Source organism: Hylaeus anthracinus, unplaced genomic scaffold (genome assembly GCF_026225885.1).
Source record: "Hylaeus anthracinus isolate JK02 unplaced genomic scaffold, UHH_iyHylAnth1.0_haploid 5, whole genome shotgun sequence".
Classification (NCBI taxonomy): domain Eukaryota; kingdom Metazoa; phylum Arthropoda; class Insecta; order Hymenoptera; family Colletidae; genus Hylaeus; species Hylaeus anthracinus.
Window position 1 is genome coordinate 12,134,464 of NW_026535322.1, and position 22,717 is coordinate 12,157,180.

A 22,717-nucleotide genomic window follows, 5' to 3' on the forward strand; every position below is an offset into this window, starting at 1 on the left:
ATGATTTGATTTAGACACAGGCTAACTGGTGAGTCTCTTAAATGATTTCTCATCGTCTTGGTTGCCCAGAAAAGTTTCATCCAATATTCTTAATTTATCAGGGTTTTGTTAACTCTCTATGGACCCGTATAACTTTCACATCGACAATAAATCAAATAAATCAAATAATTATCAAATCAAATAATTATAGTTTCTCCACAAGATGTATACGTCTTAATTATGTAATATCTCTGATAGTCAATAACAATATTGACAACGATTGGCAGCACCATCAACCTAAAGTATCGAAGTAAATGCCTTGCAAGTCTTATGCAGAAACAAAATTCGTCCCATAGAGAGTTAACAGGGAATCTTTTATAAGAACAATTCAATGCTTCACAGTTTCAATGATATTCATACTAACCAACTGGAACTATTTTTGCCACAATTGACATTGTTTTTATTTAGATATAAAAATTAAAGGCCGTCCCATTTTTCGGACATTGGCGGACGATGGGGTTAATTCAATCTTATTCTGGACTTCAAGGTCGACCCTATTATTCTTTTTCAATTTTAATCCCGAAGAGACGCGTCCGAAATAATTTTCCAAAAGACTCTGATGGATTCTCTAACTATTTTGCTTGGTCCTAGTTTAATTTCCTTACGGTTGCGTGCAAAAGCATCTCCTTGAGCGTCTCCACCTCCTGCCTCAGCTCCCGAATAATTCTTGCGTTCGGATCCTCGTTGACCACCGCGTGATTAACGATCCTCTTCGCTCTATCCGCGTATCGGAGGGTGGAAAGCGTTTCCTCGTAATTATCCGCCGCGGGAGATACAGTGGCTACCATTACGGTTTTACTGTTTCCACCGAGGTTGTCCTAAAGCCGAAAACACAAAACTTCCGTAGACAAGTGGATCACCGTTTGGGAATCGATGAAATTTGTTCACCGATGTTCTCGTTTTTCGAGGAACTTTGATAAACGATGCCTAACGCCTAGTTGGTCAATTTGATATTAGGTCATGAGTAGACTGCGGATCTTTATGCATTTATAGGAAATTAGAGTGTGTAAGAAACTACAAAATGCAAACAATATGCAAGAATATAAAAAAGATTGAAAGTAAAGTTCACGTTATAATATTTGTAGAATAAAATTAATTCCTATTTAAGTTCAATTTTTGTAGGCACGTTCGCGAAGATTTTATTTTGCATAAAGATCCGCAGTCCAGTCATGAGGTATTAGGTCAGGAATTAGGTCATCACGCAAGTTTATGTCATTTATTGTTGTGCTATTCAAATTAATATGTGAAATATGTCAGTGTCATGAAAAAATCTCTTTCTGTGATCTTTTCTATAAAATTTCTGTAGTGGTTTTTTTTTCTGTGACATTAATCTGTGACACTAATCTGTGACACCAAGATGTGAGATGATCTAATACTTCAAACTTCTTAAAATCACCGAATTGTTAATAATTTTATTGGCAATTTTTGGGAACAACTATCGTGACAATTCTATTGATAAATTAATTTGTTTCTACTTCCTTCTACTTTCTTCATATGTGTGATAAATTTTCATTGATCTGGGAAGATTTAGTGTTAAATGGACACTAAACAATACCTTTAGCAACCACGTGAGTACGGAGTCTCTGTACGGGACGAACTTGTCCTTATTCTTATTACTTCCGGAATTCTGATCCGCCAGCTTCGAAATGACTAGACCCAACGTCGTTAGGGATCTGCAAACATTTACCCATTTCGTATATCCCGTGATCGATCATGTGTCGCTGAAATGTCGCGATATCGGTAGTTGAACGTGTCATGATTTTCGAGTACTTTTGCAGGTAACAGGAATAAATTCTATTAATCTATTAATCAAGTTGAACGAACACATTTGATTTACTCTGTATTCGTGAGTAAATCTACTTTGTTCGTTGGCGAATAACACGACGATTGAACAAACGAGGAATTGGAATGAACGAATAATTGAATAAAAAATGAATTTTCATAAATTATTCATTATTGTGGATGTAATTAAAAAGAGTCTCCATCTTGGAAGAGAACTTTCTACGTTGGTATATATTAATCTCGACTGAGGTCTTCATATTCGTGAATAGCGAATAAATTGACTTTATTCATCATTCATGAATAACGCAACGATTGAAGAAATGAGGAACAGCAATGAATAATCGAATAAAAAATGATATATCAGTTATTCGTTATTCCGACTGTGTAGTGGTTTACTTGTGTAGATGTTTACTTGTTTATATTGCTTCCTTCTTTAAGCCTATCGCCCACTGCTCCAGTTTTCACAGCCCTTTCGCTCCCCGCCAAGTCCACCAGACTCATTCTCGAGACCTTCTCCCCGCTGACGCCGCTTTTCGTGTCCGTCAACGTTTGGGTGAGAATCACAGAGAACACCGCGTGCGACCGGGAGCTCTCAGAGTTCATGTTCGTCGCCGCCACCGTTCTTGACTTGTTGCCCTCTGCCATCAGATTGTCAATATCCTGCGAAATCGTCGACGATTTTATCTGCGGCCTCGTATAGTTTGTTCGGTTAGTACTCCATATTTATTCGTTAACTTACTCGAACGGAAAGTTATTCGAATACAGTTTCATTCGAATAAAAAGTCACTCGAATATAATTTCATGCAAATGGAAACTTGTTCGAATACGGTTTCGTTCGAGTGAAATGTTATTCGAATAGAGTTTCATTCAAATGGAAACTTACTCGAATACAGTTTCATTCGAATGAGAAGTTACTTGAATATAATTTCATGCAAATGGGAACTTATTCGAATACAGTTTCATTCGAGTGGAAAGTTATTCGAATACAATTACATCAGAATGGAAACATATTCAAATACAGTTTCATTCGAATGAAATGTTATTCGAATTCAATTCCATTCGAATGAAACTGTATCTCTGTTCCTACACAACCGAAGAGCGTACAGAAAAATGCAAACCAAGTACCAGCGTTCAATTATCTGTCGCAACAAAATGATTTCCCTCTTTTACTTATTCTCCGTGAAAGCACACGGTTCTTCCTAAAGAATTGGAAATAGACGAATCGATACCGTTAAAAAAAGAGTGAATTAACAACTTCGATGGTTTTCCTACGATCGAGGACCAGGAAGCTCAATTTCCGCTGGGGAAAAATGTTCCTAAAAATACAACGAACGCAATGGAGTCCGAGAGGTTAACTAGGCAACATAGTCAACACTGGTCAGAGTAAATTGAAACTTATCGGGTGTTACTGGTATGCAAGAAACGTGTTTGTTGCATAAAAGAGGCGGCCGCTGCCTTCGCCGTATGTAAAACGACCTGATTTTACTTTCTGAAAGGATCGTGTATCATTACCTTCGTCCGTTTAATGTTCGTAACTCGCTTGAACGATCGGTGGTAGTCGTTCGATTTAAATCAATCGGGATCGTGACGGTTCAATCAATTTCTTAAGCTGCGCTATAAATAAGGCTAATTGGCTCGTCAGTTGGTAAACAACGCCTGTATCATTCGCATCGGGAAAAATTTGTCGCAAAGCAAATCAGTTTACTTATGATTGATAACTCTGTTGACAACATCTACGTTCAGAACATTTTCTACTATTACAAATTAAATGAAAATTATTATTTCTGTAATGGTTGCTACCAGGGAACGGTTACTTGTTATTATTGGCAAATAGTAGACATTGAAAGTAATATTTATAAAAAAAGTCAATTACATAACATTAATTTATTAAAATATTTTTTTTGTTGGAAATTTCTATCTAATAAATATTGATTTAATTAAATGAACTTTTATTCGAATGATTCTACTCAAGTTTTTTTCTAAAGAACGATAACAAAGTCTCGTCAAGCTGGTTTGTAAGTGGTTAAGCAAATACAGTTAATTAAATAGAAATAATTATTTCAATATTGAATCGTATCACAGGACTAATGATGCACCCTGTAACGTTTATTAAACAAATATTCTATATTTGTTCAACCTAGACATGCTGGAATATTTGTTGTAGTTAGAACTGTTCGTTGCTGGCAGGTGCAGCGAGTGGTCGTATTGTTACTGAAATTAAATTGATGAAGCACTGCAACGACAGATATTGATCATAACGGTCTCACTTTGGAATCGAGCCAGCTACCAGTCAAAACAAGGGATAAATAAAGGAGGAACGGTGCAGTCTTCCTTGCTTAGAACGCACAAGGACGGTGAACGTCATTGACGACTGATGAATCTCCCTCGATGAGTATCCGATAAAGGATAGGCGCGTGAATTATGCACCGTTCGAAATACGGAATACCGAGAAAATGATTTGATCGATGAGTACACCTAATATCATAACGAGTCAGGCGTTCAATATAAATATTGCTTTAGACCACTTAAAGGGCTACGCTTTTCCTTTCTGACCAGTTTCGAGACAATTTTTATGAATTTTTTGCGAGCAAAGTAGTTGATATACACTTGAAATTTGGTATGTTTATTATACATAATTGTGTATATACATATATTTGTTTCTTCAATATACTTCAACATACATATAAATCATTATATATTATATACAAGAAAGTTATGTTGAATTATATTGAAAATAAAATATATCGAACATATATACATGTATGTACAAAATTGAATTAAATTTTCAGTCAATTCATGTCGTTTTGTTTACATGTTAATACAACATACAAAACAATATACAATAAGTACAATAAGTACGAAAAAGGATTTAAAAACAAATTGTCAAAATGGCATTTGAATTCGTGACTTCGCCAATAAAAAAATCAATTTTTCAACCCCCAGAAAGAAAGAATTACCCCCTCGAAACGATAAAATAATTTCAATTCGATAAAAGAGGAGTCAGATCCACGGTTTCCTTGGTGAAATTCGATTACTATTCTCAGTTGCTATTGCAGCAGTAATCCGATAGGCGAGAGCTGAAAATCGAAGTGGTACGAGATCACAAAAGACACACGGAGTTTCATTCTATTCGATTATAGTATGTTCGTGCGAGCGTAGAAGTGAACGATGAAACAATACGCCTTAACGGTTCAGCTCAAGAGTTAAAAATTGATCAGACATTTCACCACCTGGCGTTCCATTTCATCAATTTAAATGACAATGGAGGAGTCGTGCGAGTGTTTGCTGTGCTTGTATTGATTTCATTTCCAAGCAGAAGCTCGTTATTTATCATTGATTGTCTAATTTATTGTTATCGCAGAATCTGTGTCTCCTATATACGACGTAATAAGTCAAATAAGACAACGACCGATAGGATTCACCGGTGATCCAGTGGGAAAAGTGATCGACTGATAACGTAGAAGTCCCGAGTTCGAATCCCTCGTGCTCGAATTTTTCAGTCTAACATTTTTTATCTAATTCGCGAGTGTAAAAATGACAGGAGCAATTGTTGAAGTTAATCGAAGTGAGATTTGAGATAATTCGAGATTCTCACCTGGAATGATGTGACGGCGAGTTGACTGAGCCCGTCAACGTACGGCCCCAGGACATTGTGTTCCCTGACTTTGAGCGTGTGTTTGTTGGGCTTTGGATCCAGCAGGTCGTGCACCTTCTCGTTGTAGATCTCCATGTACGAGACTTCGACCTTGTAGCTGAGCTCCGAGCTCTGCTGCTTCGCTATCATGTCGAACAGATTGTCGCACAGCCGCGGTATGATGCCCTTGTTCTCGCCGCTTCCCATCATCGTGTACGACTTCCCGGACCCTGGAAAAATCAATCCAACGACCAGGTGATAACATCAAGGGAAAATAAATACAAGCAATATTTGGACTTTCGACGCTGTAACTGTTTGTGGAACGAATTCTGCTCTTAGTTATGTTGCCTCGGATACCGTACCACTGCATATATAAGAAAGGAAGATAATATAAAATTAGTGGTAAAAAGAATGTTTAAAAAATGTAAAATAAACACAGAGAATAAAAGAAGGATAAAGGTAATAATTAAAGGAGCGTCGGTTGGCCTCGAGCGTCAAGTGGAAGGTAAATAAACGAGACAGCCCTTTCGCAGGCCTCTCTGTCCGCCCCCGCTGGCATTTTTCGCAACGCTTGTTTCCTCTGATAAGGGAAGCGCGTCGCGTTCCGTCCCAGCTACCCTAACGCCTCGAATAACGCAATTAGAGAGGTCAACGCCGATAAACGTCCACGGTTGAGCTCGCAAACGAGACATTGACCCAAGGCGACGCGACGACGAGCGTCGCTTCGCGGCGAACGACGATTCCCGTGTCACAACTCTCCCGGGACGGTTTCATCGTCGAACGTGGCAACAAAAAGGAAAGGGTGACAAAAAAATCAGATTATGCACTTCTAAAGGCTCCTCGCATCTTCTCCGTGCACTTAGGTGCTCGCTTGCCTTCGACGAATCGGATTTTAACCTCTCCTTTCGTCATCCTCTCAAGTACTTAGGCTCTGGGGATGTCTCGTCGAGGAAATTGTGGATAAGAAAGCCGAAGCCTGTTAAAGGGTCGGAGGTACAACAACTTGGTAATGACAAAGGTTAAGGTTTCGGATATCGTTTGTCATAGATCTTGATATTCTCGTGCTTTTCTCTTTGTTCGGATTGATATCAAATTGCCTTTGAATTTTTTTTTGAAAATGGACACGAACTTCCTAGACAACCCAATAGATACGGGTGATGTGACAATCTATGTGTTAAGTTTTCGTTTAAATTTCGTGAAGTCAGTTCGATTCTAGACGTGGTGATAATAACACCAGTTTACAGCCAAAATGTACATTCAATGGCACAATTTTTTTCTTATGTATTTTGGCCTGATAAACTCGAAAATCGCAATGAAAGATTTTTCTATGGATAGGTTTTTTTAAAATGAATTTTTGAATTTTTTTTTTTGAGATGCCTTTACATTTTAGGCCATATCTCGAGTTTGAATCGTCCGATTGGATCGCGCAAGATTCTATATTAAAGGTAATCGAATTTCCAACATTTGCTTCGCATATTGTTTTCCAATCGGTTCAACAGTTTAAGTGTTACGGGCCAACATATATGGCAAACGTCAATTTTTTCGGCTACAATAAAACACAAAAATTTCTTCCATTACCATGCAAAAATAGAAACTGTCAAATTATGTTCAGTTTCTTATTGTTTACGTATAGATCGTAGTTTTACAAAGGAAACAAGCTTTTGTTGAAGAAAATCTATGGATAAATACCGGAGTTAGGAACAATTGTGTAAAGGTACAAAAATTCCAATTTTACTTTGTTTTTGTATTTTTCTCCTATTTATATAGGAAACGTTTATTTAATTCATTTCTATTAGAAATACGATTAGAAATAATTGTGGACTTTGCTTTGTCTTCTGTTCTTCTTTGGGTCCGTTTCTCTGATGAGGAACCAAATGTTCTTTCATCCCAATATCCTTGATAGAGCTGCTCAATAGTTTTGATACCTTGGTGAAACCTATCACCGTGCTCGTCACAAGTGAGAATGTAAAAAATGAATTGTGAGCGACATATACGCCTGTCGAAATTAAAATTGAAATTAAATGTAAAAATGTTTTCATTTTGCCAAATCAAATAGAATAACAATATATAATATTCCATACCCATTTTTGCATAATTTGTCAGCAAATCTTCAACAACTTTCTTATTATAAAAAAGCACGGTGAAAGGTTTCACTAAGATATCAAAAATTCATATAAAAAAAAAACCTATCCATATAATAATGTTCCATTTTCGAGTTTATCAGGCTAAAATACATAAGAAAAAAATTGTGACATTGAATGTACATTTTTTTTTATTTTGTAAACTAGTTTAATGATCCCTCTAATGGTCCAGGGTGGTCCAAAGCGACTTGCTTACGTCGATTAATTTCTAAGGTATACATTCCATGGCGAAACTTTGTTCCATTAAAAGTAACGGAGTTTATTGACCTTGGAATCTCTATAATATCTTCGCCTATAAAGGGACCATACACACCGCGTAATATTTCCCTTGGAATCATGCAACTTTTCTATAAAAAGTTTCTCAAGTTCAACTTTCAAGTTTCTTTCTTCGACGAGTAGCAGCTCACACAATCGATCATAACAACGTGGAACATTTAAACGTTCTTGAACGCTTCTTCTCGACATTAAAAATGTATAAAAAGTGACAATCGAACAGAAGACAATCTCGTGCTCTCTGAATAATGTTAATCCTGTCTGCAGGATAGAATTAAAAAGCGCAACAATGCCCAGCACCGAAGTGACAAATCCGTAATCCGACACGCTATTACGATGCAGATGAAACGAGACTCTGATCGAAGTACGTAGACGCGTTCCGCGTGAAGGGAGTTTAATCAGCTGCGAAGTGCGTGGGTGTGGCTACCCGGAAGGTCGCCATGCCAAGGCCAAAATGTTAGATTCTTGCAAAACTAGCGCGATGAAACACGAATCTCGTAAAAGCGTCGTCAGGGTTTATTCAAGGATTTTCATTTATTACTGTTTTTTATTCTATTCTGCGGTGATTCGAATTCTTTGTAACATTTTTATTCTAGTCTATGGACATTTAAATTCTTCAGAGCCATTTTTTTTCTTGTCTATGGGAATTCAAATTCTTTTATTCTTCTCTGTGAGAATTCAATTATAATATAATTAAAAATAATTTTAAGACTTCATAAACCTCTCTTTCAACCACTGACAATTGAATCGTTACTATTTCTACAGCAAAATGCACCTACCGGTTTGGCCATAGGCGAAAATGCAGGCGTTGTAACCCTGAAACGCATTGTCCAAAATATCGCGTCCCAGGGCGTCGAACACCACCTCTTGACTCGCGAAATTGTCTGCAGCCGGGTCCAGGGAGTGGAAACAGTGGTCGAACGCGAATGTTTTTGGTTTGTTCCTGCAACAAAGGTAACACGAAAATTATTATCCAATTCTAATGAAAGGATTGCGTTAAATTAATATTAGCGCATTTGGAAGCAATCCACGAGCACCTATTAAAATTCTCTATTAACCCTTTGCACTCGAGAGGTGACTCTCAGTCACCATTAAGTTTCACACAACAAATCTACAATACCTAATGTTTCTTTAGGTTTCATTTCTTCGGAACTCGAAGTGTCAATAAAATAATTCTTGGAGAGGTAAAGGTGACTTTATTCTCAAATCTAGATAGCTTAGAATTCATGGCAATAGAATGTTAAGAAACATCTCGAGTTGCTAATAGATACCAGAGAAAAAGGCCTCGAGTGCAAAGGGTTAATACCAATCAACGACAATATTTTTAACATACAAAAAAATATATATATACATGTCGAATTGAGTAACCTCCTTCTTTTTCGAAGTCGGTTAAAAATTATAGGGGGACACCTCAGTGTCATATCTTCCACAATAACAATTGCATTCATTCATCTTTCTTCACATATTTATTTCTTCGAATTTTTTAATAAATCTATAATTATATTATTCTTTATAAGAGAATACACCTTTAAAAGAAATGTGAAGAAGGATAAATGGGAATGCAATTGTTACTTCTTTTTTTAATGAATATGTAATTACTGCGAGTCACAGCATCACCGTTCGTTCGCGTTTCTCGCCTATCGCAACCCCCAGGAGCGTTCACGGGAAACAATAACATTATATGAATAATTACAAGTATATCCTGACAAGTTTCGTTGATCCATAGGCTCTCCTGGGACGTCGATATCGGAAAAACTCCAAGCATTGACCGTACAGAAGTTCGATTCGCAACCCTTTGTCGCGTTAAAAGCATTCTCGATATTAAATTCAGATGCTTTTTCTCGAGGGGATGAAACGCGGTGCCGGGGATGTCGTATACGAAACGCATTACTAGAGAATCAATTCGTACATTCAGATGACGTTTGAATAATTATCGACAATGAAATGAAATCAATTTATCGTTAACTGGGTAGGACGTACTTCGAAAGAAATCTAACACATGAATATTTTACCTGGAAAGATTTTAGTATTTCTGTGCTCTTCTAGGTATGAATTCAGCCATCTTATGTGATTAATGCACAAATTATACCTAGTGACAATCTACAAACATTCTCCAGTTTTGTTTTTCTGTGGATTTTAGTATTTAAATGTCGGAAACACGTGATGCAGTTGTGCAAAATTCAATATTAATACTATTACGACAAAGGTAAATTCTTTCTACGATACACTAATTTTTGAAATATATTTGCCATGTATTTTACAACATTAAATATTGATATTGTTACACGAAAGATCGATACTTTCTATATTGTAATGCGAAGTATATTATGCATATATTTTTGCACAAATGAACCATGCGAGGTCACCCACTCGGTTTACGAATGATTTCTGCGACTCGCTACAAGGAGAGAGGGGGGAATGGGTTAACGAAAACAGGATGCGAGTTTATCTCCGCGTTCGCTCGTGTTATTATCGGAGATGCTGGTTCAGCTATGGAGGAAACACGTATGCCCGTTCGCTGGGAATGAAAGCGATTTCCTCTTGTCCTGGATATCAGAGCCACGACCCTGTCTCAAACGTCAAAAGAGTCGGACTCGTTTCGAAACGATCGGGCGTGTTATACGCATCGGCCCGCTATTGATTTCCCGTCGCATTTTCTCCCCGAGTAATCAGTTTCCATCGGGTTTTCCATCCCCCCAGGAGATGGGGCGATAGAACTGAAAAACTGGAGCGCTTAGTCCGCGGCAACGCCAAATCATTGCGTTACCATGACTTAAAACCACCCTGAAAACACTCATTTCGCCAGTTATCGCGACGACAATTGTGAAATAATTTCTCAGCTTGCGAGGGAAGCTTCGAAAAACAATTTGAAATATTTTACGCATCTCCTGTTATTGAATTCGTGTAATAATCGTGGAATTGTTAACACTCGTTATGATATCGATCGTAAAATAATTTTTTAATTTACAGAGGAAGTTTTCAAAAATAGTTTAGATAATTTGATGCCTTTTCTGTCTTTGTTTTCCTACGAAAATTGTGGGGGAACCTCTGCAATCCCTTTATTTTAACCAGTCATCATTACGTCAATTGTAAAATAATTTGGAATGTTTTATGTCCTTACTGTTTTTAAATTCATGCAATAATCGTAGATACACACCCTTCTGAACTCCCATTTTGATCTCAATTCATTGTGATGCCAATTGTAATATATAATTTCTTAGTTTGCAAAAGAAATTTTAAGAAATAGTTTGGAATATTTAATGCCTTTTATATTTTTATTATCAATTGTAAAGTAATCTCCCAACTTGTAGAGGAAAGCTTTAAAAAAATAGTTTGGAATATTGTCTGCACTTTTTATTTTTAAATTCATACAAAAATCGTGGGAGCTCGTCCTCGCCTAAATGAATTTCAGTTGGAACGTAAAAGCCTAGATTCCCATTCAAATGAAAACCGCAAAACGTGGTTGCTTTCGATATGGATAGAAACGCCATGGTTTCATTGATTTGTTCGATTAAAATACAAATTTGAATGCGGTTTTTAAAATACGAGTGATCGATCAAAACATTCAAGCAAGCTATCTGGAGCAACCATTAAAACATTTCAATTCATTCTTTATTGTTTAATATATCCATAACAAATCCCAACAAACAGATTTTCCAAGTTAATTCAATTATTCTTAACAAAGTTATTCTTCAAAAATATTGTGGAATATTTCTACAGTTTCCATACGTCCAAGATAGCTTCTGTCCTTAAGTTTTACTTGTTCTGTATCCGTGGAAACATGAATTTGCATACAAACACCCACCCACAGTTCGTTCGTAACAAATCCTTCCAGGGTTAAAAATGTTCAAGGATATCGTGTAAACTCCGAAAGCAACGATGAAAAACAGATTAAATCCTGAGCACAAGGATTCGACGCGTATCGATAAAAGCTCAGCCGTATTTAAACCTGTCCAACCCTCGACTCTTCCATAAAAATTGCAAGAAAGTTCGGAAAAGCTCGACCGGGTGATCGACTAAACGCGTTAAAAGCGATCCCCAAGGGCGAGTTTGCGAGATTCCTCTCGAGCTGCGAGACGTTGTTGCCTGGAGATGTGATTCCACGTTGGGATAAACGCGGAGGGGTGCGAGACAGATCGATTTCTCCAAACAGGGAGCTAGAATTCGTTCCTGGCGAGACGGGAATAATTCTCTGGTTCTGGAGAAGACTACAGGCCAGGAAAATAATGCACAACTTTTCAAAATACGAGATATATTGATGAACAAAGCTAATTTCAATTTAACAACTAGTGATCCACTTGTTACAAATATGCAAATGTGCATTTTGCAGGTACGTCATTTCCTGCAACTTCCTTGAATACAATTAATTATTTTCACTCTCTCATAAATAAATCCTTTTAACCCAAAACGTACCAGGAAAATCGATCACAAAAAGTCATTTTCAAACCTCCCTCGCCAATAACAAATCAAACCTCAATACAACTTCCATCTTATCACTTGCATTTTGCACGAACATGAGATTTCCCCCAAAGGAATCAATTATTTTCAACTCCTCCTCCCCTTTGCCGCCCTTACGAATGAATTCTAGCTAGCAGGAAAAGTTAGCGAAACTAAAAAGTTGAAGGGGGCATCGGTATTCGCCTAACAGGCGAAACTGGCCGTCTACGCGGCGCGATAAAACTTTTTCGATCGAATCGCGAACGTGCCAAGAGACTGTCTCGCAGAGTTTGCCAAAATTACCCCGAGAATGGTGGGTTCGACTGCTCGGCACCGTGCGACGCTCTAACGGCGCTTTAAATCGGGACAACAACAGGGAAGTGGGACGATTTGCATAATTACGACGATTAGACCGGCGATAGAAAACTTTTGGGAAGAGTAACGCAGGCGTAAAGGATTCGAAGGGATTGGAGGTGGGAGACTTAAAGGACCGCGCGATGGGGGTTGTTTGGGAGATTTGTGGGAGCACACGGCACACTTTGGGGCGGACCGCGAGCTTTGGAAGCTCGATCGAATCGCGTTTTATTTGGTAATATTTGATGCAGCTAGGAGCACCCTCAGGGGCTGTAGTTGTGCTTGTTCAAGAAGCACAGCTGCAGTACGAGTTTGGCGAACCCGAGGTATCCGAGCTATTTAACGTACCTAATAATAGGGAAGAAAATATAAATATAGGGGGTGAGAAAAAGTAGAGTGATGACTAGAGTTTTTTAGGGGTAGAAATTAATTATGTGTCCTTCTATAGTAAACTTTCTAAGCATTTGTTTATAAAGAAAAATCATCAACCCTTTAATCTTTCCTCAAACTATTAATTTTGAAGGTTAATTCGTTAACAAAATGACATATAAGTATATCCTTTAAACTAGAATTGTAAATGTTCGAATATAAAATCACAGAATCAATTCCTACATCTAATAAACGTGTTTTCCTAGGGATAAACTATGGCAAATCTATGATAAAATTATGCTACATGGCCAGAACGCTGTTAAAATATAAATTAAACAACCAATACACGATAGGGATCTCATTTTCGAATTCAGTTTGGTGGTTGAACATTAAGGTGCACCTCGCAGTAGATTGAGACTTCATAGCCAGACCGTAGGAGACGCACCTTAGGTGGTCGAAAAATAGTCGGTCTGCAAGAATTTTGTTGTTGTCAAAGTGGATATCAAAGCAGGACCAATTGCATAATATTAAACAATGCTAAAACCACTTATTTGTATCAGTGGAAATTTCTTTTTAATAAATATTGAAATATCGGTTTTACCTATACGCCGTAAAGAATAGTGTAACAAAGTTTCACCGAGCTACAATGTTTCGTAAATGGTGGAAACCACCAGAAATATTATAAACAAAAATGAAGCCACATAATTTGAACACTGTTAATAAACAAACCAAACACCTTTAGGCACCGAATAGCCAAACAACAATGCAGCGAAATAATCACAAATTATTCATGCTTCCATCTTTAAATCACAAGCATTTCTCCAAATCCCTTTTGACCAAACATCGATAATTTATCAGACTCTAAATAGAACGTTTCTACCCTAACACGTTTCCAAGAAAAGTTTCCCGTAAATTCTCGAGAAAGTTCTTACAAAGGAATACGACAACTCTCGCCCACGCCACCTTTCGTTCCTCTAAATTCTCACCTGCACGACCTCGTTCCTCGATTGTCGCGTTAGGGGTTCGTTGAACCCCGCCAGAGACGATCGCGACGTAGAAAAAAGAAATGGGCGTTAGGCTGTTTGGCCACGGCGAGGATCACGGAAACACTTGGCACACGCAAATTGGGCCGACCTCGAGCTCCGTCGTCGAGGATCCCTTTCGGCGTTTCTAGCGCGCTGCGGATCCGCGGACTTGTGTGCAAAACTCGCTCGATAGTTCCTGTTTTAATCGAGACCGAGCCCCTCGACTCGGACACGAAGAGAACGCCTGACCTGACCATCGCGTGACGGAACCTTTTCGAGCCAGAATATACAGGGTGGGTAGGAAGTTGGGGTCATTAGGGCTGAAAGGGACGAGATACTAGTTTAGGTCGGAATTTCTCAAACCAGAGCCACTCTGGAGTCTCAGAAGAAAAATAAAATTAGGGCAAGGGTAGGAAGAGCTTTCTGTAATAGTGTAATTTTAGGGAGAGGGATTTTTGGAGCACTGAAAAATGGAAGCCGTAAATTTAAGGCAGGACTTTCTTAAAGGGACGACTTTGTACTTGATGCAAGAGAATATTGAAGCTACGAATTTTTTGAAGAAACGGTAGCGATGACAATTTTCTTCGGGATTTTCTTAAAAGGGAGGCTTTGAACTTGTAGCAGTACAAAATCTACGAATTTGCTGTTGAAACAGTAGTGATAATAAATTCCTTTAAAACTTGCATATCCATTCATAAAGCTTACACAAAAATATTCGTATACTCTTTTTGAATAGTATTATTAGTAGAAATACATTGGAATCGCTTATCGTATAGTTTCTACAAAAAATTCGTGAAGCATGCTTCACTTTTCGTTTGTCACGTCAGATACACTCCTTCGTATTAATAAAGGTACTCGATACTCTCAGAATATTAACGAAAAAAATTCCTTAAAGATTAAGCATACATCGCCACACCATAACGACAGCTTAATGATGAAAAATGTACTCGAGGCGATGTCGTCGCGCGTTTCACCCAGTGTAGATTGGCGACCTTACGAAAAGGTATCCAATTTTTTTATTAACACCTTGTGTAGACGGAAACACCCTGTCCACGTAGGATATATAGGCGAGCTTCTGGCGGCCTTCGACACGCGAGGCTCTGCGGTGGTCAGACCGTCAGTAGTGCAGGTATACAGGTGGTCAGGCGGTGGTAACTAGGTTATAAGAGAGCAGCATAATTGCTTGCATTCGGGACGACGTCTGACGTCTACGATTCGGAACTTGTGTGTTCTACTTAGAGTGGAAGCTATAATAAGAGAGAAGTCGGGAACCGTAAAGTAGCTTTATTAACAAATAATCGTCGATCGTTCTCCGTTAGCCTGGGAAGTTCGTGTGTTCCACTTTACGGTCCCAGATATAAAAAGAACGAGAAACCGATCTCGTTTATAAGAATCGAACAGGCAATTTCCTTTCTCAGGCCTGCGCAAGCATAATTAGATTTATTCGTTTGACTCTGCTTTCGAGGCCCCTTCGATACTGTACAAATCAGAAACCCTTGTTAAAGACATTGATTAATTTAAATCATTCTTAAGGTGGGAAATTATTCGACTATCTGCTTTCTAGTGGCGATGACTTAACACGTCGACTACCACGGCAACTTTCTTGGAAATTTTTATGAGGCTAGAATTTTGTTTTAGAATAATCAGAAAGTTCGTTAGTCTAATATGTGTCACGGTATTTGTTGGTACAACCTAATCAGAATTCAGGAATCTTATCCAGATTTATCTTCTTTAACACCTCAAGCTTCCTAAAGTTTTTTAAATTCCTAGTTAAATTTCTAGCGACTTAAACGTAAAATTTAATAGAGTCTAGGTTTCATCTTTCTTTTCGTAGAACTTCATTCGTAATTTAGGTTAGTATATTTTCATGTATATTATTTTTCTGAATTCTTGCAACGGGGATTTAGGCAGAGTTTGTAGAGGATGCAAATGGCGAAAGGGCACAGGGTGGCTGGGTCGAGCATCGCTGCAGACGGCGGATGTACAAGGCGAACCGTGAATCGGGGCTTTAACGAAGGTAAACTTAATTAAGGCAGTTGTCGCTAGCGCAGCAGAGGCTGCGTAGGTCGAGGATCCGCTCGAGCCAATAAATCGGGGATTTCGCTCGAGCAATATGCCGACGCTTTAACCCTAGGACCGCCTGAACCATTGTCCAGTCGCGCGTGAGAACAATGCTGCCTTTGTTTCATTTTTATTTCAGGCGGGACTGGAATACCATTATTCCTATTGAAGCCCCATGACAATTCCTATGAAAATCGTAATATCATTAAAAGGTTACTCTTTTCATTTTTTTTCGATTTCAAGGCAATTTTTATGATTTTTTTCGCAGCCAACGCGATTTACATAAATTTTAAATCTCCCTGAAAGCAACAAACTATTCTTAACACTTTATCTACCGGGCTATTTAGAAGCAGACTTTACATCAAAAAAGAATTTTCTACAGTAGCATATGCCAATCTAGGCTGACAATAATTTCTCCATACTGTTACTAGGTACATTGAAAGCAAAGTCTGTTTCCAAACACTGAATATTGTTCGTAGACAACCATCAACACAGTAAATAAATTCGAATAACTAAATACTGCAATTAAAAAGCCTATAAATAGGCTTCCGGTAAATAAAGTGTTAATTCAACTAAATCTTGTCCCTCCTGTACACTGGCGCCACTTTGTCACTTATCCCCGTGGATTAAACCAAGAACTGAATTTGAAAAAAAGTCGCATACCATCGTACATACATCGTGTATACGATGACTCTTCGTGGAGTCGTAAATGGAACTTGGAAGAGCGAGTTTCAGCTTTTGTCAGCGGTTATAGTCGGATCCTCGACGACAGAAATGTCCCTGAAAAACGCAGTCGATCGACCGTCGTCGGCCGCGATACAACTTCCACGTTCATCCCTTATTCATAAACGTTTGAAACATTAAAAACTGCCGCGCTGAACTTTCGTCGTTTTCGCTTTATCGTGCGGTATCAACTGATTCCGTCGCCGCACGCGAAGAATCGACGTCGACGGTGGCAATCTGCCTTTTTTTTGTTCCCTTTCCATTTTCGTTGCTTGTTTTATCGACGAATCGTTGCATGGGACTTTTTCGTACTCGAAGAATTGATCGCGCTTGAAACGATTTACTTTGTTTTTTTTAACCAGGATTCGGGTCACGTGGCGTTTAATAGCCCCGATACCGTCGTGTCGGTTATTATTATCTTAACGCGCGCCGATTTCATGCAAATGCGATACAAAAGTGAAAGAGAAAATTCATTTCTATGGAAGTTGAAGATCAATTAATGAACTAAAGATGAAACTGGTGTTTAAGAATGGTTAAAATAATGGTCTCTCTGTAGGATGAGTTACGCTCGACATTTTTGGATAACAGGTATAATGAATTTATATTTGAACGAGTGTTGTTTACATCGAAAGGAAAATTTTAGTACGTGTGGTTACATTTATATTGTTAAGTGAGTTCAAACGAAAGTAGCTTGTTTGTTAAGGTAAAAAATGTATATACAGTAATACCTCGATATAGCGTCATTCATTAGGTTCGCAAGTGTCGTTATATCGAGGTAGAATGTTTTACCTAATATCTACATCAAAATTCATACCATTCCAAGGACTCAGAATCTATAAAGTTCGTTTTTGTATTTTGTTTAAAATGTGTATGCAGCAACACCTCGATATAACTTCACTCGTCAGGCTCCCTAACGTTGTTAGTAGAATTAAAGTTACTATTTGAAATAATTAATTTCGAACCGTTATTTTCAGCAAAGTTATTTCGAAATAATAATACCAATCCAATTCATATAATAGCTACTACAAATAACGAATTATTTCGTTATCCTTTTATTTCAAAGATGAGAGAAGTAATCCTCGAAGTAATATCCAACGAATAGAATTTATTTCAAGAAACCTTACAGTAACAATAAATTCGGTAGACATCTACAGGGTGTCCTCTCAAAAAAATGTATACCTGTTCCTTTCCTTTCGCCATTTGAATACAAATTACAATTAATCAAATACGAATAATAACCGAAGTTGCAATCATTCAAACTGGGTATACATTTTTTTTAGACAACTTGTGCTTCAGATAACATTATTTAAAAGGTGCCTAGTCATGTATCGTTATTGTTTCGGTCAAATTTAATTTGTTTTCTTCTCCAGACCGCCGCAATTATCTCATTCCTGAATTGTTTACCTTTTTCGATTCCCCTGGGCCCCCGCAAAGCGGCGATGCCGTAAGTTTCGAATCGAAAAAAGTAACAGGACGATAAGTAACGCTTCCTTTTTGTCCCGAGCAACGATCTTCGGGCGCGATTTACAGTGTACGTGTTTGTAACGCGCGACGCATAAACTAGAAGCAATTAACGGGAGCAAGGTGTGCATAGGCTAGCATTCCTCGCGAACAAACAACGTAATTATATTCCATGAATAGCGGTCGGTTGTAAAACAATACAGTAGGAGCGTTGTGGTGCACCGTTTACGTCATTAACATCTTAGGCTAGTCTGCAGCCGTGCGCCTCGAGTCGCGGAGGAACGACCGTTACCCACTTTTACCGTGATAGGACTTTCTAACGTTCCAGGCACGTGTTTGCGGTCTCTACCCCTAATTATCCTTTATTAACAAGTCGCATAAATTTCCGTCTGTTGATCCATTAGCCGCGAGCTAGGTAAAAATCCTCCTTAACCCAATTTCGGACAATGGCGTGCTTAACCTGGCACGGATAGTTTAATTGTCTACATCGAATAATTTGGTCTCGCGAGATTAATTGTGAAAATTAAGGAGATAAGTGATGCTTGGGATTGGGTACACGGGAAATTTAACACTTTTACTGTCGCGTTTCTTGTGTGCATGGAATTGGAGTAGAGAGACGAGGAACACTGAACAATATTTATTATTAACACTTTATCTACCGGGCTATTTAGAAACAGTCTTTAATTCAAAAAAGAATTTTCTACAGTAGCATATGCCAATCTAGGTTGACAATAATTTCTCCGTACTGTTATTGGGTACATTGAAAGCCAAGTCTGTTTCCAAACACTGAACATTGTAAATAGACAACCATCGACACAGTAAATTAATTCGAATAGCTAAATACTACACTTAAAAAGCCTATAAATAGGCTCCCGGTAAATAAAGTGTTAACGCTTGAAATTACATTTAAAGGTAAGAAGGTGAATCCGCCATATTAAGAGCACATTTAGATGAATGCAGTTTGAGTTTTGATTTATAAGATTGTAAATTTAACCCTTTAAACTCGAGGTCTTTTTTTCTGGTATCTGTCAGCAATTCGAGATACTTTCTTAGCACTCTATTGTCACGAATACTAAGCTTAGATTGATTTCGAAAATGAGATCTCTAATTTGAAATTTGACAATCAGGTCACCTTTGCCTCAACGATAATTATTTTATTGACACTTCGAGTTCTAAAGAAATGAAACGTAAAGAAACATTAGGTATCGTAGATTTGCTGCGTGAAACCTAATGGTTACTGAGAGTCACCTCTCGAGTGCAAAGGGTTAAAAACATTGCTACTACAGAATACAAAAATAGAAACTATCGTTAAAGATTCCTGTTACATATATTACAACTACCTTCGTGGAGTGTGAGCCACCCTAAACCTAAAGGAAACCTAGTGGTGACTGAGAGTCACCTCTCGAGTGCAAAGGGTTAAGGAAACATTTCAATGCATAGTTTTACCTGTATTCATATAGAGGACAGACTACTGGAATAATGAAACGAAAAACAACAAATTATTCCGAAAGCATGTATTATATTCTCACTTAAGATTTTCCACGTTATATATTTTTCTCCCATTTAGTTCACGGTCTGTTCTACGGAGGAGTGACTCACCAGAGCCCATTCTCAAGCTATAGTCTTTCCAAGTCCCTGATCATCGACAATCGCTGACAATGTGCAGGTCGTTGTCGATGAAAGAGAGTCAGTGAACGTGAGAAACCAGAGAATTCGTTCTGGTCGCGAGAGCGATACGCCGGAGGCAGAGTAATCGCAGAAACAATTATGGGACGGTAATTAAATCGTTGAGGGATCACTGACCCGTCTCCCCCCACTCCGCGTCATAAATTTGACCCCCGTGACTCGTAGAAACAACGAGCAATTTGCTCGATCGACCGTGGACGGGATCGTGAGTCTCGTTTGCGGAGTACTTTGCTTTCGCGAGAAGAATTTGCAGGGAAATTACAGGGGATAGTGTTTTTAAATTGAGAAGATCGAAAGTAACAATAGACGACATGGAAATAAAAGAAAGACACATTATGTAAGTGACAGAGTTTACGCATATTTAGTTTTATACATATAGTTTATTATGAAAAGTTGAATTGCATACTAATATTACATATTAAGAAAAGGACGCGACGCGAAGCGCATATGCAACGTGATGCATTAAACAAAAACGAAACACATCGCTAAAAAGGAGCAATGCTACCAACGTATTGTAGCGTAGGGAGATGCTATTGCCAACAGTAAGGTTAATTCTAAAGAATTAAAGAATTAATCCTTCATCAGAAAATTCTGAAACTCTTAAAGTGAATTTAAATTGTCTCTTAATTTCTTTTATAATTAAGCGAATGACTCTGTACTGTTTTCCTTCGTTACATGGTGCATTACCTTGTTTATTTTATACTTCAGTTGTCTAATTAGAGTGCACAATTGCACAAATCGCGAATGAGTCGTCCAACAGCCCGTAGTGGACTATTCGCGCGACCAAAAGTCCCGAGGGGGTTGACTCGGAACAACGCCGGCCATTTTTAATTATTCCAATGCACCCGGCCATCTCAAAGCGAACAAAGAGCCGCGCTCGAACGGAACAAAAGGCGTAACAGGTAGGCAGCCAGCGATATTACCCGGTGCCGAGTTCGTTTTTAATCGATTACGAGCACGCGTCATTAATTGGCGAGTGCCTTATCTAACCAGAAATAATGAATACGAAATGGGTAAATAATTAAATCCATTTGTCGTCAGAAATAAACATTAGAATAGGAGTTGAACGAAATAGAATATTTAGGGGATAGGGAAGGGTAATTACAATGGTGTATACTTTCTCTTTTCTTTCTTCTTTGGGGTGGATAAACATACTAGTTTTTATTTCGGAATTCCTTTCTTGCTTTTCTTAAAAATTCAAGAAGATTGATTGGAAACCATGGCAAGACTAGAACACACGAATGAAAACTCTTCGAGTCTCTGCTTAAATTTTCCAGAATATCCACATGAACACGTAGCATTGCATATCTGTGTCTATTTGAGTTAATTATTATAAAAATAATTTGCAATTTCCTCTTATCAAAATTGTAAAACATCTCTAGTTCCTTTTGCACCCCCAACGATAAATGTGGAAATTTACCAAAGTAGACCCAAAAGAAAATGGAAAATGTTTCGGAAGTAAATGCGTGAATTTAAAATGAATAAATAAATGCTTCATGTAGTATGTATAATAAAAGAAATATATAGGGTGTCCCAAAAGTCGGGGAGGAGCCGGAAATGGGAGGTAGCTGAGACGATTCTGAACAACAATTTCCGTTGCAAAAATGTCGGATGGGGCTTCGTTAAGGAGATATTAACAGAAAACCCCGACCAATCAGAGCGCGCGTAGACCGTTGGAGCGGCCGCGGTAGCGGTGGCTAGGTAGCCGCTCTCGTACGCGAACAAGTGACTCGACGTGCATCGAAGGACATTGACGCTGCCGCCTAGCGCGTAGCCTTCACTACCGCGGCCGCTCCAACGGTCTACGCGCGCTCTGATTGGTCGGGGTTTTCGCTTAATATCTCCTTAACGAAGCCCCATCCGACATTTCAGCAAAGGAAATTGTTGTTCAGAATCGTCGCAGCTACCCCCCATTTCCGGCTCCTCCCCGACTTTTGGGACACCCTGTATTACGAGGGAGACGTTCACCGTGCCGGAAGTGACGCAATCGAGGGAGTAAATTGAAACGGGGAAGATAAAGAAACTACGCGACAAATAAGTGCCCTCGAGTTCAGAAGCATTATCTTAGAGTTCTCGTAAATTAGAAGTCCCGTCGATCGAAGTTGAATACATATTTACAACGCGAGAGTGGTTTCAAACGCAATCTCTGCAAGACGAATCCACTCGTCCTGGAATTATCGAGTCGATGCATTCCTTTTGTAACGAGCTCGATCAAAGGGATGAAGGAATCGATAAAGAAATCGTGGCGTGCTTGGTGTCAAATCAAGGAATTTGTTATTTATCGAAGAAATGATGATCGTTAAAATTAACGGTCCACTTTAGTGCTTAATAATTACTCGACTATAACACGAGGAAATCTTTTGAAAAAATCTTTTAACACTATCACAAGAAAAATATTTCTTTCACTTTTATTTCTTCTTCTTTTTATACTAATATGAAATACTAAACAGACGTTCAACTCCAAACGACCTCGCGAGTAAATACATTATTTTATTTCTTATTTTGGTTTTTTTTACACAGAATAAGAGAAAAATCTTACGTGATGGGAACAGAGTAATTTAAACTTACGTGGCGTCGCGATGAAATAGAAAAATTCTCCACGAAACGGAGCGTGGCTCGCGAGAGGCAAATTCATTAAATTTCACAATTAGGAACGTGGGCGGAATACCGAGTTCAGAACGCGACCTCAAAGAGCCGCGATGTAATTTAAATGCGGCATTATAATTGCGTGA

General features: G+C 38.4%; 1 protein-coding gene and 1 long non-coding RNA gene across 10 annotated transcripts in view; one reads left to right on the plus strand and one right to left on the minus strand.

Moving 5' to 3' along the window:
* LOC128895243 (kinesin-like protein KIF13B) overlaps positions 1-22,717 on the minus strand; it is a 131,862-nt gene that overhangs the window by 25,443 nt on the left and 83,702 nt on the right. For all 9 annotated transcript variants that reach the window (XM_054157670.1, XM_054157672.1, XM_054157667.1 and 6 more), the window contains exons 3-7: positions 8,649-8,812; positions 5,417-5,685; positions 2,234-2,481; positions 1,595-1,712; positions 645-857 (exon numbers count right to left, since the gene is read on the minus strand). In XM_054157670.1, coding sequence (XP_054013645.1) covers positions 645-857; positions 1,595-1,712; positions 2,234-2,481; positions 5,417-5,685; positions 8,649-8,812 — 1,012 coding nt within the window. The remainder of the gene's footprint in view (positions 1-644; positions 858-1,594; positions 1,713-2,233; positions 2,482-5,416; positions 5,686-8,648; positions 8,813-22,717) is intronic.
* LOC128895264 (uncharacterized) overlaps positions 1-22,717 on the plus strand; it is a 74,384-nt gene that overhangs the window by 20,804 nt on the left and 30,863 nt on the right. Inside the window, exon 2 of the long non-coding RNA XR_008461738.1 lies at positions 8,635-8,823. This is a non-coding gene — a long non-coding RNA (uncharacterized LOC128895264). The remainder of the gene's footprint in view (positions 1-8,634; positions 8,824-22,717) is intronic.